The sequence below is a fragment of the Ovis canadensis genome, chromosome 3 (genome assembly GCF_042477335.2).
Source record: "Ovis canadensis isolate MfBH-ARS-UI-01 breed Bighorn chromosome 3, ARS-UI_OviCan_v2, whole genome shotgun sequence".
In the NCBI taxonomy this organism is placed as follows: Eukaryota; Metazoa; Chordata; class Mammalia; order Artiodactyla; family Bovidae; genus Ovis; species Ovis canadensis.
This window is the reverse complement of record NC_091247.1, coordinates 70,306,842-70,330,576: the sequence shown is the minus strand read 5'-3', so window position 1 is coordinate 70,330,576 and position 23,735 is coordinate 70,306,842. Positions and strand designations below refer to the sequence as shown.

Here is a 23,735-nt window from a genome sequence, read left to right as displayed (position 1 = left end):
ACCAAAATGCCTAGTGAAGTGATGATATTCCCCTCTCCAAATGAAAGCAGGAATTGTTCTGTCTACTCAGCTTCTTCTCTCAGTGTGTGTGTGTGTGCTGTGTATGCTAAGCTGCTTTCGTCGTGTCCAATTCTTTGAGACCTTATGGACAGTAGCCCACCAGGCTCCTCTGTTCATGGCACTCTTCAGACAAGAATAATGGAGTGGGCTGCCATGCCCTCCTCCAGGGATCTTCCTGACCCAGGAACTGAACCCATGTCTCTTATGTCTCCTTCACTGGCAGATGGGTTCTTTATCACTAGCACCACACATAAGTTGTAAATTCTAAAAACAAATATTGTAGAGCCTCAAAAATAACTAATTCTGGTACCTCTCTTTATAAAGCAATTTCAGGTGAGTGGGTACAGACTTGATTTACTCTAATAGCTGTATGCAGCAGTGTACACATTCCTTGGTCCCCTTCTCAATTTTAGCTTTTATATCCCAGGTCTTGCCTTCTATATATGCAAAGCTTCTCAAAAGCAGCTATTCCTGGTACCTAGCATAGACCTACACACACACAAGCATCCAATAAATATTTGTTGAGCAAGCCTGGTTAATTCCCAAAAGGTGTTTTCTACCAGTATTGTTACCTGCAGAAGGAATCGTATCTCCTACAAAACCAGGGTCACGCTTCCTTTTCTTCGGTAGTTTTGTTTTGCAAAGTTGCTCAAAGTGAATCTGCATAGGACTGTCCATGGTAAGGAAGTTACACTGTAACAGACCACTTAAGGTGGTAGCAGCCATTTCTCTAACCTGTAGAGATAATCACTTCCATTAGACTTGAGATCCTAAGCCTGGGGAGGTGGAGAGGATGGTGTTGGGAACTGAGGTGGGGACTTTCCCTGATATTTGTATTCAAACTGTGTAAATGCTCTTTTGCAGTTTCTTAATGGAGAATCCATCAGGCTCTTAAAGGGTCCTGGCCTCAAAACAGATGAGTCACTAACACTAGGCTTACAGAAAGTAAACGCTTACCCATGCTATAAAAAATTAATTCTCTGTACATTCTTTTCCCACTGACTGAGTTTTTCTTATCTAGAGTTTAACTGTAAAAGCAGTGCCAGAGCGTGACATTAAAATACAACTTTCCTAGACGCTACATCCCTTAAAACAAGTGCCGTTGTTATTTTCATTGGTAATAAAGACACAGGATAATTTCTATAATTGGCATACACAGTAGAGATTTATATCCGTTTTAATTCTTACAAACTTCATAGGCTGTTTTAAGACTATAAATACAGTCTCAGAAATACTAATAGTTTTTTTCAAATTGAAATGGGAACTCAAGTTTTGGGAAGACAAAAAAAAGCTGTAAAAAGTTATACACATCACAACAGTTTCTCCTAAACAGTCATAAGAAAGGCAGTAATAATTTGAAAAAATGGTTTGCCACTTATTCCTTCAAAATATTTTTTCTTCAATTTTTCAGTGTGACAGTTTGGGGGTACTTAACATATGCTTTGCTATTTTCATTATAATATTATATGAAATACATTATAAAATTTTTTATTACTTCATACTTGGTTGCATACAGTAACATAAGTTTAAGCCTACTACATGGAGTAAAATACAAAAATAATGTGTAAAAGTGTTCTAAAACAAGATCCAGAAAACAGTCCATTTTGCTATAATATCTAAAGGTAGGAAACACTGTCCTTGGAGATGTCCACCTTTTTATGTCTATTCTTCAATGGAAAAAAAAAAAACCCCTCTAAAACAATTTACAGAGAGCTGCAAATATTTTAACTGGAGCTTGTCAGAGTTACGGCTACAGTGTGAGTACTCGGTAACTAGACACATCTGCTCCGAAGGACACAAGCAAGCTGGAATGCAAAACAGGTTTCCAGTCCCAGTTTCCTGTAGATACAAATGTATTTTCAGTGCTCTCAAATAAAGTATCTATAATCACTGGGAGTGCTCCACTGCATGGAAAACCCATAAAGTCCACAAAATAAAATAAACAAAAATTTCACAAAATTTTCAATTACTTTTTCTTAACCTAAAGCCAATTTAGAAAATTACGTCTTATTCCATAATTACCCACATCATGCTTTTCTTGCATTAGGCTCATGTGAACTAACATGGTCTTTTTGTACAAATATTAATGCTTCCTTAGCAAAAGCTGACTTCAATTTCTCTACCAAGGAAAATAAACAGGGATAACAATCTTTTCTTAAATCTACTGAACAACAGCACCTATGTGTAGATTTTCATTCTCTTGAAACTGCTCTCATACACATTCCTATTAGCCCTTTAAAAATTAGTAAAATAAGCAGTGTTGTCATTTGCAATTTCATAGATAAGAAGACTTTGGTTCATCAGTGTCATCTGCCCAACTGCAACGAGAAGCCAGAACAAGAATGTGTCCAGTGTTTGTCTACATATGTAATTAGTGTCCAGTGTTTGTTACATATGTAATTAGTATCAAAACTAATTACACAGGGCTATGTTAAAATTAAAGTTACTTTACATATTAGTATGTAAATACTCTTTTAGAGGCGCCAAAATGCTTTCTTTAAATTTATTAAAATTTTAGTTAGCTATAACTTAAATTTTACCTCTAGCTGTTCATCCTCCAAAAGACTTATAACCAGCCACCTGATGTCTTTAACTGCATCTTCATTGTTTAGGAAAATAAAGAGGTTATAAAATACCATGGTCTGGAGGTAGGTCAGTACTGTGTATCTAGCATGCCAAGAACTGCTTCTTGCTGTCTGTGAATGAGAAATCAGAAGAAATGACAAGAACATGAGATGACAGTGGCATTATACACAAATAATAGAGATTTTCAATGTAACTCCCCTTTTACAAGTACGGCCAGAGCAAGCTCATCTTATATTTCCTTCTAAACAAAAGGGCACACAAGCTGTTTCCGGTAAAGTTATGTATTCTGAATGTATGAATGAGAGTAAAAGGAAAGGAACCCATGGATAAAAGTCAATTTCAGAAGAGTTACTAATGACTTAACTCCTCCAAGGGTTGCATATTATTGTATTTTACTTTTGATGGTAGTAGGTAGCGTAGTTAAAGCAAACAAAATGGAGAACTACTATAGTCTACTGCATAAAAAATACCGAAAAATATCTTTCAGTGGTAATCAAACTTAAAAATCTGAAAACTGAGGGAAAGTGTCCATTTTTTATATTATATAACACACATGTAACTGAGTAAAGCTGAGCACAGAGTACACTAAAAATGCAGCCATGGGACTTCCATGGTTAAGACTTTGAACTTCCACTGCCAGGGGTGCAGGTTTGATTCCTGGCTGGGGAACTAAGATCCCACAGATCCCACATGCCATATAGTGTGGCAAAAAAAAAAAAAAAAAAAAAGTTAACTAAAAAAAAATAAAATAAAATAAAAATGCAGCCAGAAAATAGACACTCACTTAGGTCTTTTTACCACAGATCAGAAAATAGAAGTGAATAAAATAAAGGGGAAATGGTAAAAGAGAATGCTCATCCCCACCCCGATAAGCACTTTGTATCCAAAGTGTTCCAAGAATTAGCTCTTTATATATACACAGAAAACATGGGGGTTGAGTGATCTGCCCAAAGTCACGGAAGTTGGCGGCAAAGCCATGTACAGATTCTAAATCTATTTCTTTGGCCGACATATGTCTTCTGTCATGCCAAAAGAAGATTCACAATGAATGCAAACAGCAGGTATTCTGTGTATCACAGGTGACTTTGTGAAATTCTTAGAATGGTAAACCAAAATTCTAACCAAAGATATAAGTTTCTGATATACACGCTTACTTGATTTAGCACCTGAAGTACCAAAGGCACTTGATGAGGGTAAAGCAACCCCTGAGACATTAGTGATAAACATAACTTTGCATCTCTTTTCAGTTCATCATAGCTATTGTCATTTTCCACTGGGGCAATCTAGAGAACAACAAGAACAAAAGAAAACAAAGACATAAAGTGAAAAACAGCCGCTGAGCACAAAGGCATCCTTACATGAAGGAAATCACATTTTAACAACTTTTACAGAAAAAAACAAACATATACAAAACTAAAGAACAGTTTAATGAATTCCCACGAATCAACCAATTCTTCAACAATGACAAATTCATGGCTAATCCTTTCATTTTTTGCTCCTCTATTTTCCCCCTCCCTCAATTATTTGAAACAACTACCAAACATATTTCATCCATAAATATTTTATTTTTATCACTGAAAGACAAAGTTTCTTATTTAAAAAACATGTCATGACATTATACATAAAAACTCATTAGCTAAAATATGTTCAGTAGTGCTCAAATTTCTCCAAGTATTTCATACATGTTACCACAATTACGTTGGGGGAATCTGGTTCAACATAATAGCCATACAACACTGCATTTGGAATGTCTCTTAATATTTAAGAAGAATCTATAAATTTCCCCTACCCGCTTTCAAAATTCCTTTCTTTTAAAACAAGGGGGATGGGGCGGTCCTTTGCTTTCGCGGTCTCCCGTATTATGACCTCCCTTTCCTTACTACGCTCCTTTGCGGCATCTACTGGCTCTAGTCTGTCCTGTAAAGAAGCCATTAGATCTAGAGGTCTGACTTTATTTAAGTCTGACTGGGCACAATATAAGTATTAATAGTATTGTGTATTTCCTTCACTTACATCCAGTTTTCTTTTTGCAATGAACTACTATAAAAACATAAGTTTCCAAAATAGTGACACTCATTCCTTCTCCGTCGTTGCCTAGAATGCTTTATGGGCTTCCCTGGTGACTAGTGGTAAAGAATCCACCTGCTGATGCAGGAGGCATGCGTTCAATCCCTGGATCAGGGAGAGCCCCTGGAGAAGGAAACAGCTACCCACTCCAAGATTCTTGCCTGGGAAATTCCATGGTCAGAAGAGCCTGGTGGGCTACAGTCCATGGGGTTGCAAAAGAATTGGACATGACTAAGCACTTAAACAACAGAGGAATGTTTTATACAAAAACCTCTTTCTTATACAGAATGATTTCCCTAACCTCCAGATGTGAAAAATGAAACCATTTTTTAAAGTATCATTAAGAACCAATGAATTTCAACAAATGTGATGGTGGTAACCCACTGTGGTTACTCTTCTTTATAGTGCTCAAACTGGCTCAAGTCCTTTAACAACTACAGCATCCCTGGTTTCTGGTGTGACAAGATGACCTAGGTTTATTCTGTACACTTCTCGGTTCAAACCACATTTTTTAAAGAGAAAGAGTTATGTATTCGCACACTGTTTCTTCTGAGTATCTGAATCTTGAAGAGAAAGATGCAAGGTGACAGTGCCCTGAAGAGACTATCAGACGCTGTTACCCAGGTCTTCAGAGCTACTGTGGCTCCTCCTCCGTCCTTAAGCTGTTACTTCCATTCTATGGACTATGCAGGTATCTCCGAGTAATTGAGCTAACTGACTACTTTTGTTGGCATGGTCACTATAACGCTTACAACCAAAATACAAAATAAGAATACAATGGTATAAAAAAAGGATGATCCTAATCTTTCTTCTGCCTTGTTATCATACAAATTTATTATTTTTAGTGTATCACAGATCAGACTCAACTGCCATTAAACTGTGCTAACCTGTAGAAAGTGCTGCTCCTTTAGATGGAAACACGTCCCCTCTCTCGCCCTGACCATTAGCATTTGAGCCCTTGATTATTCCAAGTTAAAGTCTGGTTAAAGGCTTGCAACAGACATTTTACACTGTGCTCCCTAGGTCACAGGCATTATCTTATTTCCACCTCATGAGGGATGCTCCTATTATTCCACACTACATAGAAGAAGATAACCTTAGATGCTCAGTAGCTTGTCTAAGATCACCAAAAAAAGCACCTGTCACAGAAAGGATTTTAAACTAGATCTCTATTCAAAGCCTGTGCTGTTAGTTATTCTTGGTTACAAATCCTCTTCTCTCATTCTGAAGCCAAATGGAGAATCTTAAAGTAGAATACACAAATAACTGAAACTTGCACCGTGTATTTCCAACGGTTATTTTGGGGAAGGGGGATATAAAACTGCTTTTCATGGGACAGGAAAAACAATAGTTCATGTAGAATCAAATAAATACCTCAAATATGTCCAAAACAGAACTACTGATCTCATCTCCACTATTTCTGTGCTCCTCCTACAGTTTTGTCAGCTGTACAGTCCTCTCTTTATCTTTACTCTGTACATCTCATCTGTCTACACAATAACGCTGTTCATCTGTGCTGGGATACCTGCATAACCCGGACCCCTTTTACCACGAAGACCTAAAAGAGGTTCTCAATCTCAATATTTGTATACTGAGGACAACTGTTAGGCCCGTAACTAGCAAACCATGCAGTACAGCATTCTAATGATTTACATTTTTTTATAAATTTCAAGTAGATTCAAACCATCCTATCAATCTCATTCTCTTTTTTTTTTAATTTTTTATTTTATTTATTTTTTTAATTTTAATATCTTTAATTCTTACATGCGTTCCCAAACATGAACCCCCCTCCCACCTCCCTCCCCATAACATCTCTCTGGGTCATCCCCATGCACCAGCCCCAAGAATGCTGCATCCTGCGTCAGACATAGACTGGCGATTCAATTCTTACATGATAGTGTATGAGAATGACATTCTAACATGTATACTATTTGCTTTCTGACTTTTTTCTGAGTGAAGAAAGGGGGTGGAACTGCAGCTAGTCTAGCATTCACTGCATATTACCCACTAACAAAACTATAAGCTCATGTTCTATACCCACTGTGAAAGGCAGTGGAAAAAACTTTAAGCACCACTGCCCTAAAGACAAATCAAATCTACACCAAGGACTCACAAGTAACAAAGGTGTATATGTACCTATACTAATAGCCACTGTCCACTTTTATATAGAGAAGATCCCAAAGGTATTCTGGGTATCAGGCCCTACAGAGTACTTTAAAAAGTATTTCAGTAGTGAATCTTTTGAAAATTACCAGAAGTGTTATCTTTTAGAATCTCCTAAAGACAAAATACACTGTGGCAGATCAGAAGTTTAGCCATGCCATTTGCTTATAAATAGTGACAAGGGCCCTGGTTCTTAAACAGCAACAACTGGTTGACCAACAGCTATCACGTAGCGCTGATATTTGTACTAAGCCTTCCCAATCTGCAGTAAGACTATACTTAACCACCACCAACCACAGCATCACTATCAACTATAATTCTGGAAACTACTACATTAATCTTAGTTTACCAGCTTCATTCATTGATTGGATAAATGATTAAAACCACCTCAGGTTGTATCTTGCAGCAAACAAAACTTCAATATGATCAATGGAGACAAGTTACTTTCTGCAAGTGTTTGTTAGAACCAACAATATACAGTGCCATTCAACATTATAAAATAAATACAATATGCATGCATGTTAAGTCACTTTAGTCATGTCTGACTCTTTGTGACCCCTATGGATTGTAGCCTGCCAAGCTCCTCTGTCCATGGAATTCTCCAGGCAAGAGCACTGGAGTGGGTTGCATTCCTTTCTCCAGGGAATCTTCCTGACCCAGGGATTGAACTCGGGTCTCCCACATTGCAGGCAGGTTCTTTACCATCTGAGCCACCAGGGAAGCCCAAATACAATATACTGAACATTTTGATTTTGGGATTTATTATACATTGATTTAAAAAGTCAGAAACAGTTATATTCAAAATATGCCACTGTAACTTTTTCTTTAAGCAAGCAGTATTTTCCTAAACTATTATTACTTGCAAATTGGCTCTCAGTGAAACAATATTCTGTCTTTAGACTTTTCACATTAACTATCAAACCCCATATCCAAGGTAAGGAGCAGTGGCTGTGTTTTGCTGGAGCAGCCGTGAAGAGATACCCCACGTCCAAGGTAAGAGAAACTCAAGTAGGATGGTAGGCACTGAGAGACGGCATCAGAGGGCAGACAGACTGAAAACACGATTACAGAAAACTAGCCAATCTGATCACATGGACCACAGTCTTGTCTAACTCAATGAAACTAAGCCATACCGTGTGGGGCCTCCCAAGATAGACAGGTCATGGTTGAGAGGTCTGACAGAATGTGGTCCACTGGAGAAGGGAATGGCAAACCACTTCAGTATTCTTGCCTTGAGAATCCCATGAACAGTATGAAAAGGCAAAAAGACAGGAGGCTGAAACATGAATTCCCCAGGTTGGTAGCTGCCCAATATGCTACTGGAGATCAGCGGAGAAAAAACTCCAGAAAGAATGAAGGGATGGAGGCAAAGCAAAAATAACACCCAGTTGTGGATGTGACTGGTGATAGAAGCAAGGTTCGACGCTGTAAAGAGCAATATTGTATAGGAACCTGGAATGTCAGGTCCATGAATCAAGGCAAATTGGAAATGGTCAAACAAGAGATGGCAAGAGTGAACACTGACATTCTAGGAACTGGAGAACTAGAATGGACTGCTACTGCTGCTGCTGCTGCTAAGTCACTTCAGTCGTGTCCGACTCTGTGCGACCCCAGAGACGGCAGCCCACCAGGCTCCCCCGTCCCTGGGATTCTCTAGGCAAGAACACTGAAGTGGGTTGCCATTTCCTTCTCCATTGCATGAAAGTGAAGTCGCTCAGTCGTGTCCGACTCTTAGAGACCCCATGGACTGCAGCCCACCAGGCTCCTCTGTCCACAGGATTTTCCAGGCAAGAGTACTGGAGTGGGGTGCCATTGCCTTCTCCAGAATGGACTGGAATGGGTGAATTTAACTCAGATGACCATTATTTCTACTACTGAGGGCAGGAATCCCTCAGAAGAAATGGAGGAGCCATCATGGTCAACAAAAGAGTCTGAAATGCAGTACTTGGATGCAATCTCAAAAACAACAGAATGACCTCTGTTCATTTCCAAGGCAAACCATTCAATATCACGGTAATCCAAGTCTAAGCCCTGACCAGTAACGCTGAAGAAGCTGAAGTTGAACGGTTCTATGAAGACCTATAAGATCTTAAAGGACACCCATAAAGACGTCCTTTTCATTAGAGGGGACTGGAATGCAAAAGTAAGAAGTCAAGAAACACCTGGAGTAACAGACAAATATGGCCTTGGAGTACAAAATGAAGCAGGGCAAAGGCTAATAGAATTCTGCCAAGACAACGCACTGGTCATAGCAAACACCCTCTTCCAACAACACAAAAGACGACTCTACACATGGACATCACCAGATGGTCAACACCAAAATCAGACTGATTATATTCTCTGCAGCCAAAGATGCAGAAGCTCTGTACAGTCAGCAAAAACAAGACCAGGAGCTGACTGTGGCTCAGATCATGAGCTCCTTATTGCCAAATTCAGACTTAAATGGAAGAAAGTGGGGAAAACCCCCAGACTATTCAGGTATGACCTAAATCAAATTCCTTATGATTATACAGTGGAAGTGAGAAATAGATTTAAGGGCCTAGATCTGATAGAGTGCCTGATGAACTATGGAATGAGGTTCATGACATTGTACAGGAGACAGGAATGAAGACCATCTCCATGAAAAAGAAATGCAAAGAAGCAAAATGGCTGTCTGAGGAGGCCTTACAAAGAGCTGTGAAAAGAAGAGAAGCGAAAAGCAAAGGAGAAAAGGAAAGATATACCCATCTGAATGCAGAGTTCCAAAGAACAGCAAAGAGAGATAAGAAAGCCCCCCTCAGCGATCATTGCAAAGAAATAGAGGAAAACAACAGAATGGGAAAGACTAGAGATCTTTTCAAGAAAATTAGAGATACCAAGGGAACATTTCATGCAAAGATGGGCTCAATAAAGGACAGACATGGTCTGGACCTAACAGAAGCAGAAGATATTAAGAAGAGCTGGCAAGAATACACAGAAGAACTATACAAAAAAGATCTTCATGACCCAGATAATCACGATGGTGTTATTACTCACATTCACCTAGAGCCAGACATCCTGGAATGTGAAGTCGAGTGGGCCTTAGGAAGCTAGCTACAAACAAAGCTAGTGGAGGTGATGGAATCCTAGTTGAGCTGTTTCAAATCCTGAAAGATGGTGCTGTCAAAGTGCTGCACTCAATATGTCAGCAAATTTGGAAAACTCAGCAGTGGCCACAGGACTGGAAAAGGTCAGTTTTCATTCCAATCCCAAAGAAAGGCGATGCCAAAGAACGCTCAAACTACCACACAATTGCACTCATCTCACACGCTAGTAAAGTAATGCCCAAAATTCTCCAAGCCAGGCTTCAGCAATACATGAACCATGAACTTCTTGATGTTCAAGCTGGTTTTAGAAAAGGCAGAGGAACCAGAGATCAAATTGCCAATATCTGCTGGATCATCGAAAAAGCAAGAGCGTTCCAGAAAAACATCTATTTCTGTTTTTCTGACTATGCCAAAGCCTCTGACTGTGTGGATCACAATAAACTGTGGGAAATTCTGAAAGAGATGGGCATACCAGACCATCTGACTTGCCTCTTGAGAAACCTGTATGCAGGTCAGGAAGCAACAGTTACTGGACATGGAACAACAGACTGGTTCCAAATAGGAAAAGGAATACATCAAGGCTGTATATTGTCACCCTGCCTATTTAATTTATATGCAGAGTACATCATGAGACATGCTGGGCTGGAGGAAGCACAAGCTGGAATCAAGATTGCCAGGAGAAATATCAATAACCTCAGATATGCAGATGACACCACCCTTATGGCAGAAAGTGAAGAGGAACTAAAGAGCCTCTTGATGAACATGAACGAGGTGAAAAAGTTGGCTTAAAGCTCAACATTCAGAAAACGTAGATCATGGCATCTGGTCCCATCACTTCATGGCAAATAGATGAGGAAATAGTGCAAACAGTGTCGGACTTTATTTTTCTGGGCTCCAAAATCACTGCAGATGGTGACTGCAACCACGAAATTAAAGGATGCTTACTCCTTGGAGGGAAAGTTATGACCAACGATAGTATATTCAAAAGCAGAGACACTACTTTGTCAACAAAGGTCTGTCTAGTCAAGGCTATGGTTTTTTCAGTGGTCATGTATGATGTGAGAGTTTCATCATAAAGAAAGCTGAGCACCGAAGAACTGATGCTTTTGAACTACGGTGTTGGAAAAGACTCTTCAGAGTCCCTTGGACTGCAAGAAGATTCAACCAGTCCATCCTAAAGGAGATCAGTCCTGGGTGTTCACTGGAAGGACTGATGTTGTAGCTGAAGCTCCAATACTTTGGCCACCTGATGAAGAGCTGACTCATTTGAAAAGACCCTGATGCTGGCAAAGATTGAGGGCAGGAGGAGAAGGGGATGACAGAGGATGAGATAGTTAGATGGCATCACCAACTCAGTGGATATGGGTTTAGGTGGACTCCGGGAGTTGGTGATGGACAGCGAGGCTTGGCGTGCTGTGGTTCATGGGTCGCAAAGAGTCGGAAATGACTGAGCAACTTGAACTGATCACCTAATGATTTTCCTGTGATGATTTTTTTTAGAGATGTACACAAATCATACAGCCTGAAAACTTATCAACCATCTGATAATAATTCCTTTTGAAGGTCAAAAGGTGATGCAGCTTTCATTTCAGACATAAACTTACCTTAAAGAACAAAGGCAGAAGCTGAAGCTGTTCTGCGACTGCTGTAGAGAATGATCTTCCTGCACTTGCCATCAGCCATTTCAAAACTTATGGAAAGAAAAACAAAGAGTCAGTCTTTGCTACTGAGTTAGAGACTACATAAGGTAGAATAATTCCATGATATAATGCAACCCAGACAACCACTCTGAGAGCTCTTCAATGTAGAGGAAGAGATCATCTGTGTTACTTCACAGATTTGATCAGCAGTGTGACAGGATCCTGAACAAAGGTTATCAACCAATCCAGGGAACTGAAATCACTTTCAAAAGAATCAATCAGCTAACTACTGATAACTATTTATCTACAAACAACCACATGAAGTACAAGTGAAAAATCAGCCTTCAAACATCCTAACATAGCAAAAATGATAATGAAATTAGTTGTTTACACTCATAGTAAAGATCTACAACTCAAAAACAACAAAACAATCTAATTCAGAACTGGGCAAAGAACTTGACATTTCTCCAAAGAAGAAACAAAAATGTAAATGAAAAGAAACAAAAATGAAAAATGAGGGAAATGCAAATCAAAACAAGATACCTTCCTTCACCCCTACTAGGAGAGCTACTGTCATTAAAAACAGAAGACAAGTCTTGGCCAAAATGTGGAAAAGTTGAAATCTTTCTACACTGTTGGTTGGAATATAAAATGGTGAGGCCACTGTGGAAAATACCTTGGTGGCTCCTCAAAAAACTAAACATAGAATTACCCTATGGTATAGCAATTCTGCTTTCAATACCCAAAAGACTTGAAAGCAGAGACTCAAGTGTAACTTTACATTAACATCCATAGAAATACTATTCATAATAGCCAAAAGGCATAAACAACCTAAAAGTCCATGAAGAGAAAAACACTGAAAATGTTACACAAAGTGAAAAAAGCCAGACGTAAAAGGAGAGATATTTTATGATTCTCCCTACATGAGATCCCTAGAATAGGCATATTACAGAGACAGAAAAGAGACTGAGGGTTGTCAGAGGCCGAGGGAGGGGAGAATGAGGAGCTATTTTTTAACGGGTACAGAGCTTCAGTTTTGCAAGATGAAAAGAGTACAAAGATGGGTGAAAGTGATGGCTGTACAATAATGTAAAGTATTTGATGCCACTCAACTGTAAATTTTACATTATGTACATTTTACCGTAATTAAAAAAAAGAGAAAAAAGTCAATAGGATAATCTAAAGTATCTGTTTTTAAAGGAAGTTTCTACTAATTTGAGCCACTCACTAGTTTTTAAGAGTTTAATGCCCTGGGTTCGTTCATCTTCTTCACCAATTCCATTTTCTTCCATAACATGGTTCTGAATTTCTTCATCTACATCCATGAGGGGTTTCAACTTCTCTAGAATTCGAGCAGTAAACTCAGGGACACGAGGTGATGCTGTTGGTGCAGTATTTGGCAAAGAAACATCTATCATGAATATATAGGTCAGCACACTGTAAAATAAAAGACATATAGTAAGAATAGATCCCACATTACGGATAAAACTAAGGTTCAAAAGTATGACCCAACCAAAGTAAATTTGCCCAGGACAATTCCTGGAGAGGGACTTGAGCCTACAACTTGTGCCTGTGCCTACAACTCTGAGGTATTAAAAACTGCAGTGTGGCAACCACCCCCCACTTGCTTGTGAGCACAATACCATTCTATTTTACATTCAGAAAGTGCAAGCGTAGTTGCTCAGTCCAGTTGAACTCTTTGGGACCCCAAGGACTGTAGCCCACAGGCTCCTCTGTCTGTGGAATTCTCCAGGCAAGAATACTGAAGTGGATTGCCATTCCCTTCTCCAGGGGATTGTTCCAACCCAGGAATCGAACTGTGGTTTCCTTCCATTCAGAGCCTCTCATAAGGTCCCACAACACAATATAAAACAAAATCTGAAGAAAAGTATATCACAAAACTCAACAGTAACATAAACAGTATGTATTATTTGACACCAAAATTTAATAAAAAGAACTCAAGAGGTATACCATACCACAGGGAAAATAATACCCACCTCCCTATTCTTTCCCTGACATTTTTGTAAACCTGGGTGAGTTTGGGCTCCAAATACTTCAGTAGTCTATGCAATAACTCAGGCACTCTCCACTCTTGCTGGGCAAGGCCGCCTTGGAGGACATAGAGTCGACTAAAAATCAAAACAAACGAGAGATGGGTTAGTGCCCCTCTCCACCTCTCCCTGTCCCCCACCCCCCAACTCTGTGGCATGCGGGAGTTTAGTTCCCAGCTAGGGATCAAACCCATGCCCCTGCAGTGGAAATTCAGGGTCTCAACACTCAAACACAAGAGAAGCTCTGCCTTTACATGTTGAGTCTGTATTCTACCTAAAATTGTTTCATTTTCAAGCTGACAGTTTAGAACAGCATCTTTAGGAAGATTTTATTATTTTTTTCTACATCATTTTCTCTGTATCCCATTTCATCTCCACTATTATACAGACAAAAGAAATAGACTTTAGAATACTCACTGAAAAAATAAAAAAAAGAATACTCACTGAGTTAATCTCTAAGCATTATGTTTCCTTACTAATTAATATTAATAATAAATGATTTTTCTTATTAACAGGATTATCTAGATTTCCTTCTATTGTTCAGTAATTTGTTTTACAGCTCCTTATGCTCAAGTATGTTTCTCCTTAAAAGGATTACTATCTTCTTTCCTAACAGGAAAGCGTAAAACACTAGATCATGTGATAAGGAAGTTAGTAATATCATAATGGTACAAAAAACCAGTCCTGATAGAAAAGATGTTAACAGTAGAGTAGGCCGGACCTACTTTAGGTTTGAACTGCTCAGGTTGCCTTCATTTCTCCTACTTGTTCTCAAGTGAGAAATAACTCTACTTAGCATCATAGGTTGTATGTAAATGGACTATGGTCATCTCCCAGAAGAACGGGGTTACGATATGTAGCTGTTGGAGGTATAGAGCTTCACTTCCACTTTGACATCAAGAGCAAAGACGTTATCTTTTGTTAACCTCCTCAGTTTCCTTCTTATTTACCATGCATCTACAAAGGAGCCTCCTTCACCACTCAGCGGTGATTCCAAGAGCAGTTCAAAAAGCCAGTGAAGCTTCCGAGGATCTCTGCTTTCCTGTGTTGAAAACATAAAGTAGCAATTAAAACAAGGGCCATGTAATTCTGCAAATAAATCAGACATCCTTACTTTAGAAATATAACCAAACCTAAGTCTCGAGGAAGAAAATCAAATTAAAACTTATGGGTGAGTCAAATCCAAATGTAGCTGACGTCAGGAAGAGCGACAGTGAGAAAACTGTCAGCTAGCTAATCAGACTGTTTTAAATCAAAGTATAACTGCTCTGCACGTTTCTGGTGTCAAAAATGATACCTATAACCTTGTACCATCTGGCTTTTACTATATATAAGTGACACTTCTAGGTATATGATTTGGCTTGTCATTTAATCTAAAAATGCAATTATCATGGCAGAGAAGGTATAATTATCACTTAAGAGTTATCACTCAAGGCTTGTTTAAAAGGCTAAACAGTACCATCTCTCCAGTTATGTAAGAGGACAAAATTTCAGGATCAAGAAATAGGAGATTTTACACATTTTGAGATAGAGTATGAAACAGTTTGAACAGATCATTAGTGAGACACAAAAATGAAGAGGAAAACTTACACAGGATGTTGCTATACAAGTTCCCCAGTCGTTGTAAGTTTCTACTGTAATGTTGGACAATGCTGTTCGAAGTAGAGGACACAGAAGTTCCCAAAGCTTCTCCACCTACTCAAATAAAATATAGAAGTTAACGATACTCAGAACACTTTCCTTCAACTATCTGTTCCTGCAAACCCACACATACAAATACACAAACTGATCTTTCCTTCATTTCTTAAAAGACCCAAAGAATCGAAGAAGGTATCATGATACATGAAAACACGGCCAGGTAATATGGCCATTTCCTCCCCCCTGCCCCCCGCAAAAAAAAAAATCAGAAAAGAGGAGACAACGTATATGGTTCCTTACAAAATCTCTCCTACTATTGAGAAGTTATCTATTCAAATGTCTGAATAACATAGTATACTGAGCTAAAACAAAACCTCAATCATCTCTGTATTTTACATGCTTAGTCACAGGATTGAATCCTAATACAGGAACCAATGACATTTCAATATAGTTCAGTATTACCTGAAAGTATCATCTTTATATTCCAAGTTTTGGATTATTAGAAATAGCATTTAAAAATGTGTTCCAGTTACACAGGCAGTGAATATATGGGTCTAAACACTGAACTGCTTCTCATAGTTTAGTGAGAGCACAAATCTCCTTGACAAAATGCAGATTCTGATTCATTAGATCAGGATGGGTCTTGAGATCCTTCTTTTCTAATAAACTCCCAAGTGATGCTCAAGCTACAGGTCCATGGACCCTACTTTAGTCAAAAGGACCTATGTTAAGACAGATGGGAAGAGATGGTTTGGATAAAATTTCCAGTTTAGCGTTAGACGCTGAATGAAAAGAAAAACAAACTATATTCTAAACAACTAAAAAGGAAAGGAGTTGTTGTATTCTGGGATTGAGGTAACTCAAAAATGACAGATAAAGGATGACAAAGCTACATATTAACATGTTTACATAAAACTGTTTCATGATATGTCAGGAAACCGGCAATGTTACAAACTAACCAATTCTTTTAATACATGATTTAAATAAGTATGAAATATTAATATATTTAAAAGTGTTCATAATCCTCCTATGTGTAATTAAGTCTGAATGTTCTCAGGCATTCTGAACATTTCACCAGGTTATTTTCAGTCTAGTGCATTTTGCTAAGAAAGAAACTAACCTTGAGGTGGATATGTAAAACTTAATCTTACAATTCAAAAGAGGGATACTCAGAACAAGGCTGTCAAATTCAAAGCCATCTACAAGACCAAATGAGTACAGTAGCACAGAGGCTAAGAGAAAAGATTTAAGGAGAAGCTAGAGAGTGCCTCATGAAGCGAGAAGCTCATGCACAGCCCCAGCCAACTGATACAGTGCAGCAACATGGGACCAGGATTCCAGGAGCTTCCTATTTTTCAAGAGAAACTAAAGTTCTTTTTGCATGACATACCTGGATGGAAAATAACTCAAATTTTAAAAGATATTCAATGCCACCTACAGAACACGACTTTGTGACCTATACTCTAAAGCAATAGAGAGTCAAAAGTGAAAGTCGCTCAATGTCTGACTCTGCGACCACTTGGACTATACAGTCCATGGAATTCTCCAGGCCAGAATACTGGAGTGGGTAACCGTTCCCTTCTCCAGGGGATCTTCCCAACCCAGGGATCAAACCCAGGTCTCCCGCATTGCAGGCAGATTCTTTACGAACTGAGCTATCAGGGAAGAAAAGCAATATGGAGTCAAACATTTACTCTTTTAGGTGCTAATATCATTTTTTTTAAAAGATGTGTGTCTCCTCGGTGTAGCAGTGAAAATGTTCTGATAAACACATAATCTGCTGTCCATTTTGGAGGGCACGGGCACCACAGGCTGACCCCATGGAGATGAGATAAGCACACAGGACTGCTGGCCGCCCCACGGCTGTTCCCACTACCACCCCCATCAGACACCTGCCGCCTCCCTCCCTCAGGAGGACTGCTGGCCCCAAGGTGGCACTTGAACATGGGCAGAGGGGCAGAGGAGGCTGAGGGGACTGATCCAGGTGTTAATACCCAATGCATTGGGAACTGCTACACAAATGGACAATGCCACTTTAAGAAATGTGCTCTACAAATTACATCACCTTTTCAAATGTCCAATGCTTAGAGCCTCTGATTAAGCCAGCTATAATTTCTGCAACACATCGCTGGGTGCTCTCATGTGAATCTGCAACCAAACGTTCTAAATGGGGCTTCAGAACTGGCAGGAAGGCATCATCAAAATTTCTGAATATACCCTATGCAAATAAAGAAAAAGTTCTTCAGTACTCAAATGACTACATCTCCATTATAACATGCTCATATTTGTTTACTATATTACTACTGTGCTTAAAATAATCCATGTTCTCACCTTAGAACTTAAGTCTTTAACAATGTCTGTAAGTTAAAATGGTAAAAGCACTTGTCATTTGCCATATCACATTAAAACATAATCAATGAAATAAAACTTAATAATCTTTCTGATCTTACAAATATCACACACACCTGAAGAAAAATCAAACAAACATGAAATGCATACAGTCTTGTGGGTTTTGGTATTTTATCTCTAATGCTAATTACAAATATTAGAGATAAACATTTAAAAGCCTGGTTTTTTGAGTCCTAAACCTTAAGCCAAGATGAATATGACAGGCATTACTTTGACATTAATTTTAAATAAAGGTAACGATGACTAAACTCAAACTTTGATCAAATACTTTAGAACTCACAAACCTACAAACTGAGAATCACTAAGCTTTATGAAAAGGGTATATAAATAACAGTTACCTTAAAGAGGCAAAAACGTCGAGGATTAAATTTATCTTTTCCTTTTCTGTCTTCTAAAGATAGAAAGGTAATTAACTGTTCGACAAATTTAGGATCAGAAAAATGATCAAATATAATCTGTTCTGCCTATAAAATTGGAAAAAAAAAAGAGAACATTCAGGGATTAAAATTTATTCAAAATTATTTCCATATTTAAAAACTACCATAAGTTAAAAGTAAACTTTGTTCAGAATTACAAAACAGAAGCTATAGCATAAACATAACTGAGGAAGATATAAAATAGTTCAAAATAATAAAGAAGTTCTCTGAAGACTGAGAGGTTCCAACTTAAATCTATAAATAACTATTTACTGATTATCCACCATTTATATGCAATAAAAAACTAAAAGTCAGTACCTAAGTGAGTGCTAATTAGGCAGTAACTTGAGAGTGACTTAGAGACATAAGCCTTCTGTCAGCTGGTCCTAAGAGAAGGGAGGAGGGTTGGGGCAGGGGGAGAAAGGGAGTATACATTTGCCAGCACTTACTGTACTACACTGCAGGACACAAATTTGGGGGAGAAAAACATGAACTAAGTTCTAATAAATCAATAGCCAAAAGCAAGACACATGTGAACCAGGTGTGTTCACAAATGGTGAAATCAGATGCTTACCTCTGTCAAATCCTCCCTGCTTCTGCCAAGTTTAGGTTGCTCTTCCACACCAGCATAAACAACCATATTCCTACACAGTAAGAGTTTGTATTGGTAACACACATAGATAGAAAACAACATTAGAGCTTCATGGATAAAAAGCATGAGATGTACACCAGCAGACGAATGGATAAGAAAGTTGTGGTACATATACACAATGGAATATTACTCAGCCATTAAAAAGAATACATTTGAATCAGTTCTAATGAGGTGGATGAATTGGAGCCTATTATACAGAGTGAAGTAAGCCAGAAAAAAAAAACAAACAATACAGTATACTAACACATATATATGGAATTTAGAAAGATGGTAACAATGACCCTATATGCGAGATAGCAAGAGACACAGATGTAAAGAACAGCCTTTTGGACTCTGTGGGAGAGGGCGAGGATGGGATGATTTGAGAGAACACCACTGAAACATGTATATTATCATATGTGAAACAGATGGCCAGGCCAGGTTTGATGCCTGAGACAGGGTGCACTGGGATGACCCTGAGGGATGGGATGGGGAGGGAGGTGGGAGTGGGGTTCAGGATGGGAACAGATGTACACCCATGGCTGATTCATGTCAATGTATGGCAAAAACCACTACAGTATTGTAAAGTAATTAGCCTCCAGCTAAAATAAGTAAATTAAAAAAAAATAAGTAAAATACAAAAAAAAATCTATAAGGTCATGCATCCTAATGTCATAGATTACTAGGTCAATAAAAGACAAAGAAGTATTTCTTGGGGCTGGTTTAGACAGGTGTAGCATTTTTTTTTTAATAGGCAGGAATATAATTCAGAGCAACTATTAACAAACTCCTTAGAAGTGTTAACGGTAGGACTAAGAAAGTTTAAGGGTTTCAGAAGAAAGACAAGAATAGAGGCAAGATGAGGCACAGCATTGACTGGCAAGAACAAAGAAAAGAAGAGCGGAAAAGCTAGAGATTGTGTATCTTTGGTGACAGAGTGCCTATGCTTCAACTGCCTCAGAACGTCCACAGAAATCCAGATGACAAAACATATGTACTGAAGATAAGCTGTTCAGTAATAAGGCGCGTGGCAAGCTGCAACTTACTGTGGCCAGGTGTAGTATCCCCAATGAGTTTTTTCCACAAAGCAAATTGACTCCCATTCTTTTTTAGTTCTTGGTATGCTTTTGCTATCATAATGCAACCAGTGGTTATCAGGCCTATCACCAGCAACAATCTGGGTGGGTTTAGGATATCCACCTAAGGAAAAGACAATTACATTTGATGAACTTCAAACTATCTGTGCAATAATTATTCTCAACAATCAATCCATAGTGCTAGTGTGACTTTATCTTCATAACAAGATTCTATGAAAATTCACTCAAGCAAAAAACCACATACATATGAAGCATTTCAAATCAGAAGAGGAAAAATGGGCTTATCATCTACTAAATGGTGCTGGGATAGTTATCAGAGGGAGAAAAAAAAATCAATACTTCAATCCATACTTCATTCCTTTTACCAAAATTTTAAAAATTAATTTTGTTAGGTTTGATTAATTCAATTAGGCTTGAATTAATTACAAAGCTCAAATAATTCCCATGTATTCTTCAACCAGATGCCTTCAATTTTTACATTTTACCATGTGTACACTTTCACATTCTCTCTCTCTGTTCCAAAATAAAGATGGTGGCATATAGCTAAACTCTCCTCCTAAAATGGGGTAAGGAGGAAAACTGAAGATAGCTGTTTGAATATCTCAGGAGTTACCAGAGATTAAAAAAAAATTTTGATAGTTAAATGATAAATTTGGTTAGGATTTGGCATGCTCACTGCCGAGAGCCTGGGTTCAATTACTGGTTGCAGAACTAAGATCCCAGAACTAAGCATGAGGTGCAGCCTCAAAAAAATATTTCTCCTTCCAAAATCAAATTAACTTTGCCCCTAAACATTTATTGATGAATTAATGGTAACTGCATTTAAGTCTTTGAAATACTGTTTGAGAAATAACTACTGCAACTGCTTAACTGGTGAGACAAATAAGAAGTAGATAACATGTATCCAGAGTATGTAAAAGGTACACATTTTATGTATTTTTCACATAGATTAAAAAAAAAATTTTTAGTATAATGTATAACATACATTATAAAGACATAAAGAGCCATCTGTTTTATAAACACTGTCATCACTAGTTTTTACTAGGTCAACTGTTTTCCCTTTATAATATTATTTCATACTTAGAATTAAAATCTTCCTAGGCATGCTAGTAAAGTAATGCTCAAAATTCTCCAAGCCAGGCTTTAGCAATACATGAACCATGAACTTCCTGACATTCAAGCTGGTTTTAGAAAAGGCAGAGGAACAAGAGATCAAATTGCCAACATCCACTGGATCATGGAAAAAGCAAGAGAGTTCCAGGAAAACATCTATTTCTGCTTTACTGACTATGCCAAAGCCTTTGACAGTGTGGATCACAATAAACTGTGGAAAATTCTTCAAGAGATGGGAATACCAGACCACCTGACCTGCTTCTTGAAAAATCTGTATGCAGGTCAGGAAGCAGCAGTTAGAACTGGACATGGAACATCAGACTGGTTCCAAATAGGAAAAGGGGTACATCAAGGCTGTATCTTGTCACCCTGCTTATTTAACTTATATGCAGAGTACATCATGAGAAACGCTGGACTGGAAGAAACACAAGCTGGAATCAAGATTGCCGGGAGAAATATCAATAACCTCAGATATGCAGATGACACCACCCTTATGGCAGAAAGTGACGAGGAACTAAAAAGCCTCTTGATAAAAGTGAACGAGGACAATGAAAAAGTTGGCCTAAAGCTCAACATTCAGAAAACGAAGATCATGACATCCGGTCCCATCACTTCATGGGAAACAGATGGGGAAACAGTGGAAACAGTGTCAGACTTTATTTTTGGGGGCTCCAAAATCACTGCAAATGGTGACTGCAGCCATGAGATTAAAAGACGCTTACTCCTTGGAAGAAAACTTATGACCAACCTAGACAGCATATTCAAAAGCAGAAACATTACTTTGCCGACTAAGGTCCGTCTAGTCAAGGCTATGGTTTTTCCTGTGGTCATGTATGGATGTGAGAGTTGGACTGTGAAGAAGGCTGAGTGCCGAAGAATTGATGCTTTTGAACTGTGGTGTTGGAGAAGACTCTTGAGAGTCCCTTGGACTGCAAGGAGATCCAACCAGTCCATTCTGAAGGAGATCAGCCCTAGGATTTCTCTGGAAGGAATGATGCTAAAGCTGAAACTCCAGTACTTTGGCCACCTCATGTGAAGAGTTTGGAAAAGACTCTGATGCTGGGAGGGATTGGGGGCAGGAGGAGAAGGGGACGACAGAGGATGAGATGGCTGGATGGCATCACGGACTCGATGGATATGAGTCTGAGTGAACTCCGGGAGTTGGTGATGGACAGGGAGGCCTGGCGTGCTGCGATTCATGGGGTCGCAGAGTCAGAGACGACTGAGCGACTGAACTGAACTGAACTGAGGGGCTTTCCCTGGTGTCCAGTGGCTAAGACTCTGTACTCCCAATGGAGGGAGTCTAGGTTCGACCCCTGGTCAGGGAACTAGATCCTACATATCACAACTAAGAGTTCGCATGCTGCAACTGAACATCTAGCACGCTAAAACAAAATCTTGCATGCTACAACTAAGCTCTGGCACAGCCAAACAAATATCTTTTTTTAAGTAAAAAAAAAATCTCCTCCACTTCTACACTTGGTACAGAAAAATATTTGGATCAAGAACTGTAATCTATACATTTCAAAGAAGGTTTCCAAGTCTGACTAAGAAGCACTATTCATCACATTTGGTAATACTTACTGATTTCATAGGGGCTGACGGTCAGTTTTTTGTGGGTTCTTTTTAGCTGCTTAAGAATACCAGCAACAGCTGAGATTGCCATCTAGAAAAGAAGCAGGTAAGGTACATTTTATGTCTCTCAAAGGGTTGCTACCTTGACCCAAAGCAGAAGCTTGAGTTTTGTTTCTCTCAAAAGCAGAGAAATACCTCACCCACGTGACATGTGACACGTGATAGCAGTCACGTGAGTGCTAACTCTGATTTGGGCTGAGTTGTTTGCAGTTCTTACTGTTGAACCCTCACCCATGCAAGGCTCTGCCTAAACAACCTGTATCCTTTCTTTGTTAAACCAATTCCTGCTCATTCTTCCTATCTTAGTCTAGACATTTCCTCCTAGGGATCTTTCCCCAGTGTGCCAGGCCAGGTCACCCGCCTCAGACAGTTTTCAAGTAAAACCAAAAATCTGGATCCCTCAGACACCTTTTCCTTCCTGTAACATGTTATAATATAGCTGTGGTTAATTTTTCAAAGTCAGGCTTTCCAATAACATATAAACATGCTTCCTGCTATATCCCCAGTGTTGAAATTCACAGCACCTGAGAACACCTCTTCATGTCTTTGTTGGATGAATTACTACCATCTCTGATCCAAGAGAGGTAGATTTCAAATCAATATACTTCAACATGTAAAAATTCTCAAAGGCAAGATTATAGCTAAAATAAAATATTTACCTTTCGAACTACAATTGCATCATGGTTGAGATTCTCAACAAAAAAACGTATGGCACGAAGAGGCAACACTCTGTCATCTCTCAAGAGTAGAGACAAAAGCCCAATGCCTATATGCTCAAATTTCCAGGGCCTGAAAAGGGGAGAGTGGGAAAAAAATCAGGAAACACACAGACAGTCATTCATGGTCTTCAGGGTAGAAATCCCCTATAACATTGAAGATAAAAGTGTTGGGAATTTTAAAAATACTTCTTTTTGCACTTACAAATTTCTCTGCTCCACACCATCTAGCAAAGTGTTAACCAAATTTTCATAGTTCCTTAAAAAAAAAAAAATTCAGGTGAGCTACTATTTTAATACAGTGCTAAGATGAATATCAAAAATGTAATGTAATTCAAATTCCTGCCAAATTCACCATCCTCATTACCAGACTATAAAGGGTCTGATGAAAAACAAGCCAGAGTGAAGTAAGCAGATGGGTGACACCGAAAAGAAAATAAGAAAAGAG

The 23,735-nt window shown here is 38.7% G+C and overlaps 1 protein-coding gene across 1 annotated transcript in view; it reads right to left on the bottom strand.

Annotated features, from left to right (window-relative positions):
• PSME4 (proteasome activator subunit 4) overlaps window positions 1–23,735 on the bottom strand; it is a 96,414-nt gene that overhangs the window by 5,226 nt on the left and 67,453 nt on the right. Inside the window, exons 30-44 of the mRNA XM_069583337.1 lie at window positions 23,493–23,546; window positions 23,231–23,360; window positions 22,521–22,602; window positions 19,773–19,926; window positions 18,670–18,739; window positions 18,018–18,143; window positions 17,336–17,488; window positions 15,223–15,327; window positions 14,583–14,674; window positions 13,579–13,710; window positions 12,810–13,018; window positions 11,546–11,631; window positions 3,801–3,929; window positions 2,601–2,756; window positions 633–795 (exon numbers count right to left, since the gene is read on the bottom strand). Of these exons, the coding sequence (XP_069439438.1) occupies window positions 633–795; window positions 2,601–2,756; window positions 3,801–3,929; window positions 11,546–11,631; window positions 12,810–13,018; window positions 13,579–13,710; window positions 14,583–14,674; window positions 15,223–15,327; window positions 17,336–17,488; window positions 18,018–18,143; window positions 18,670–18,739; window positions 19,773–19,926; window positions 22,521–22,602; window positions 23,231–23,360; window positions 23,493–23,546 (1,841 nt within the window). The remainder of the gene's footprint in view (window positions 1–632; window positions 796–2,600; window positions 2,757–3,800; window positions 3,930–11,545; window positions 11,632–12,809; window positions 13,019–13,578; window positions 13,711–14,582; window positions 14,675–15,222; window positions 15,328–17,335; window positions 17,489–18,017; window positions 18,144–18,669; window positions 18,740–19,772; window positions 19,927–22,520; window positions 22,603–23,230; window positions 23,361–23,492; window positions 23,547–23,735) is intronic.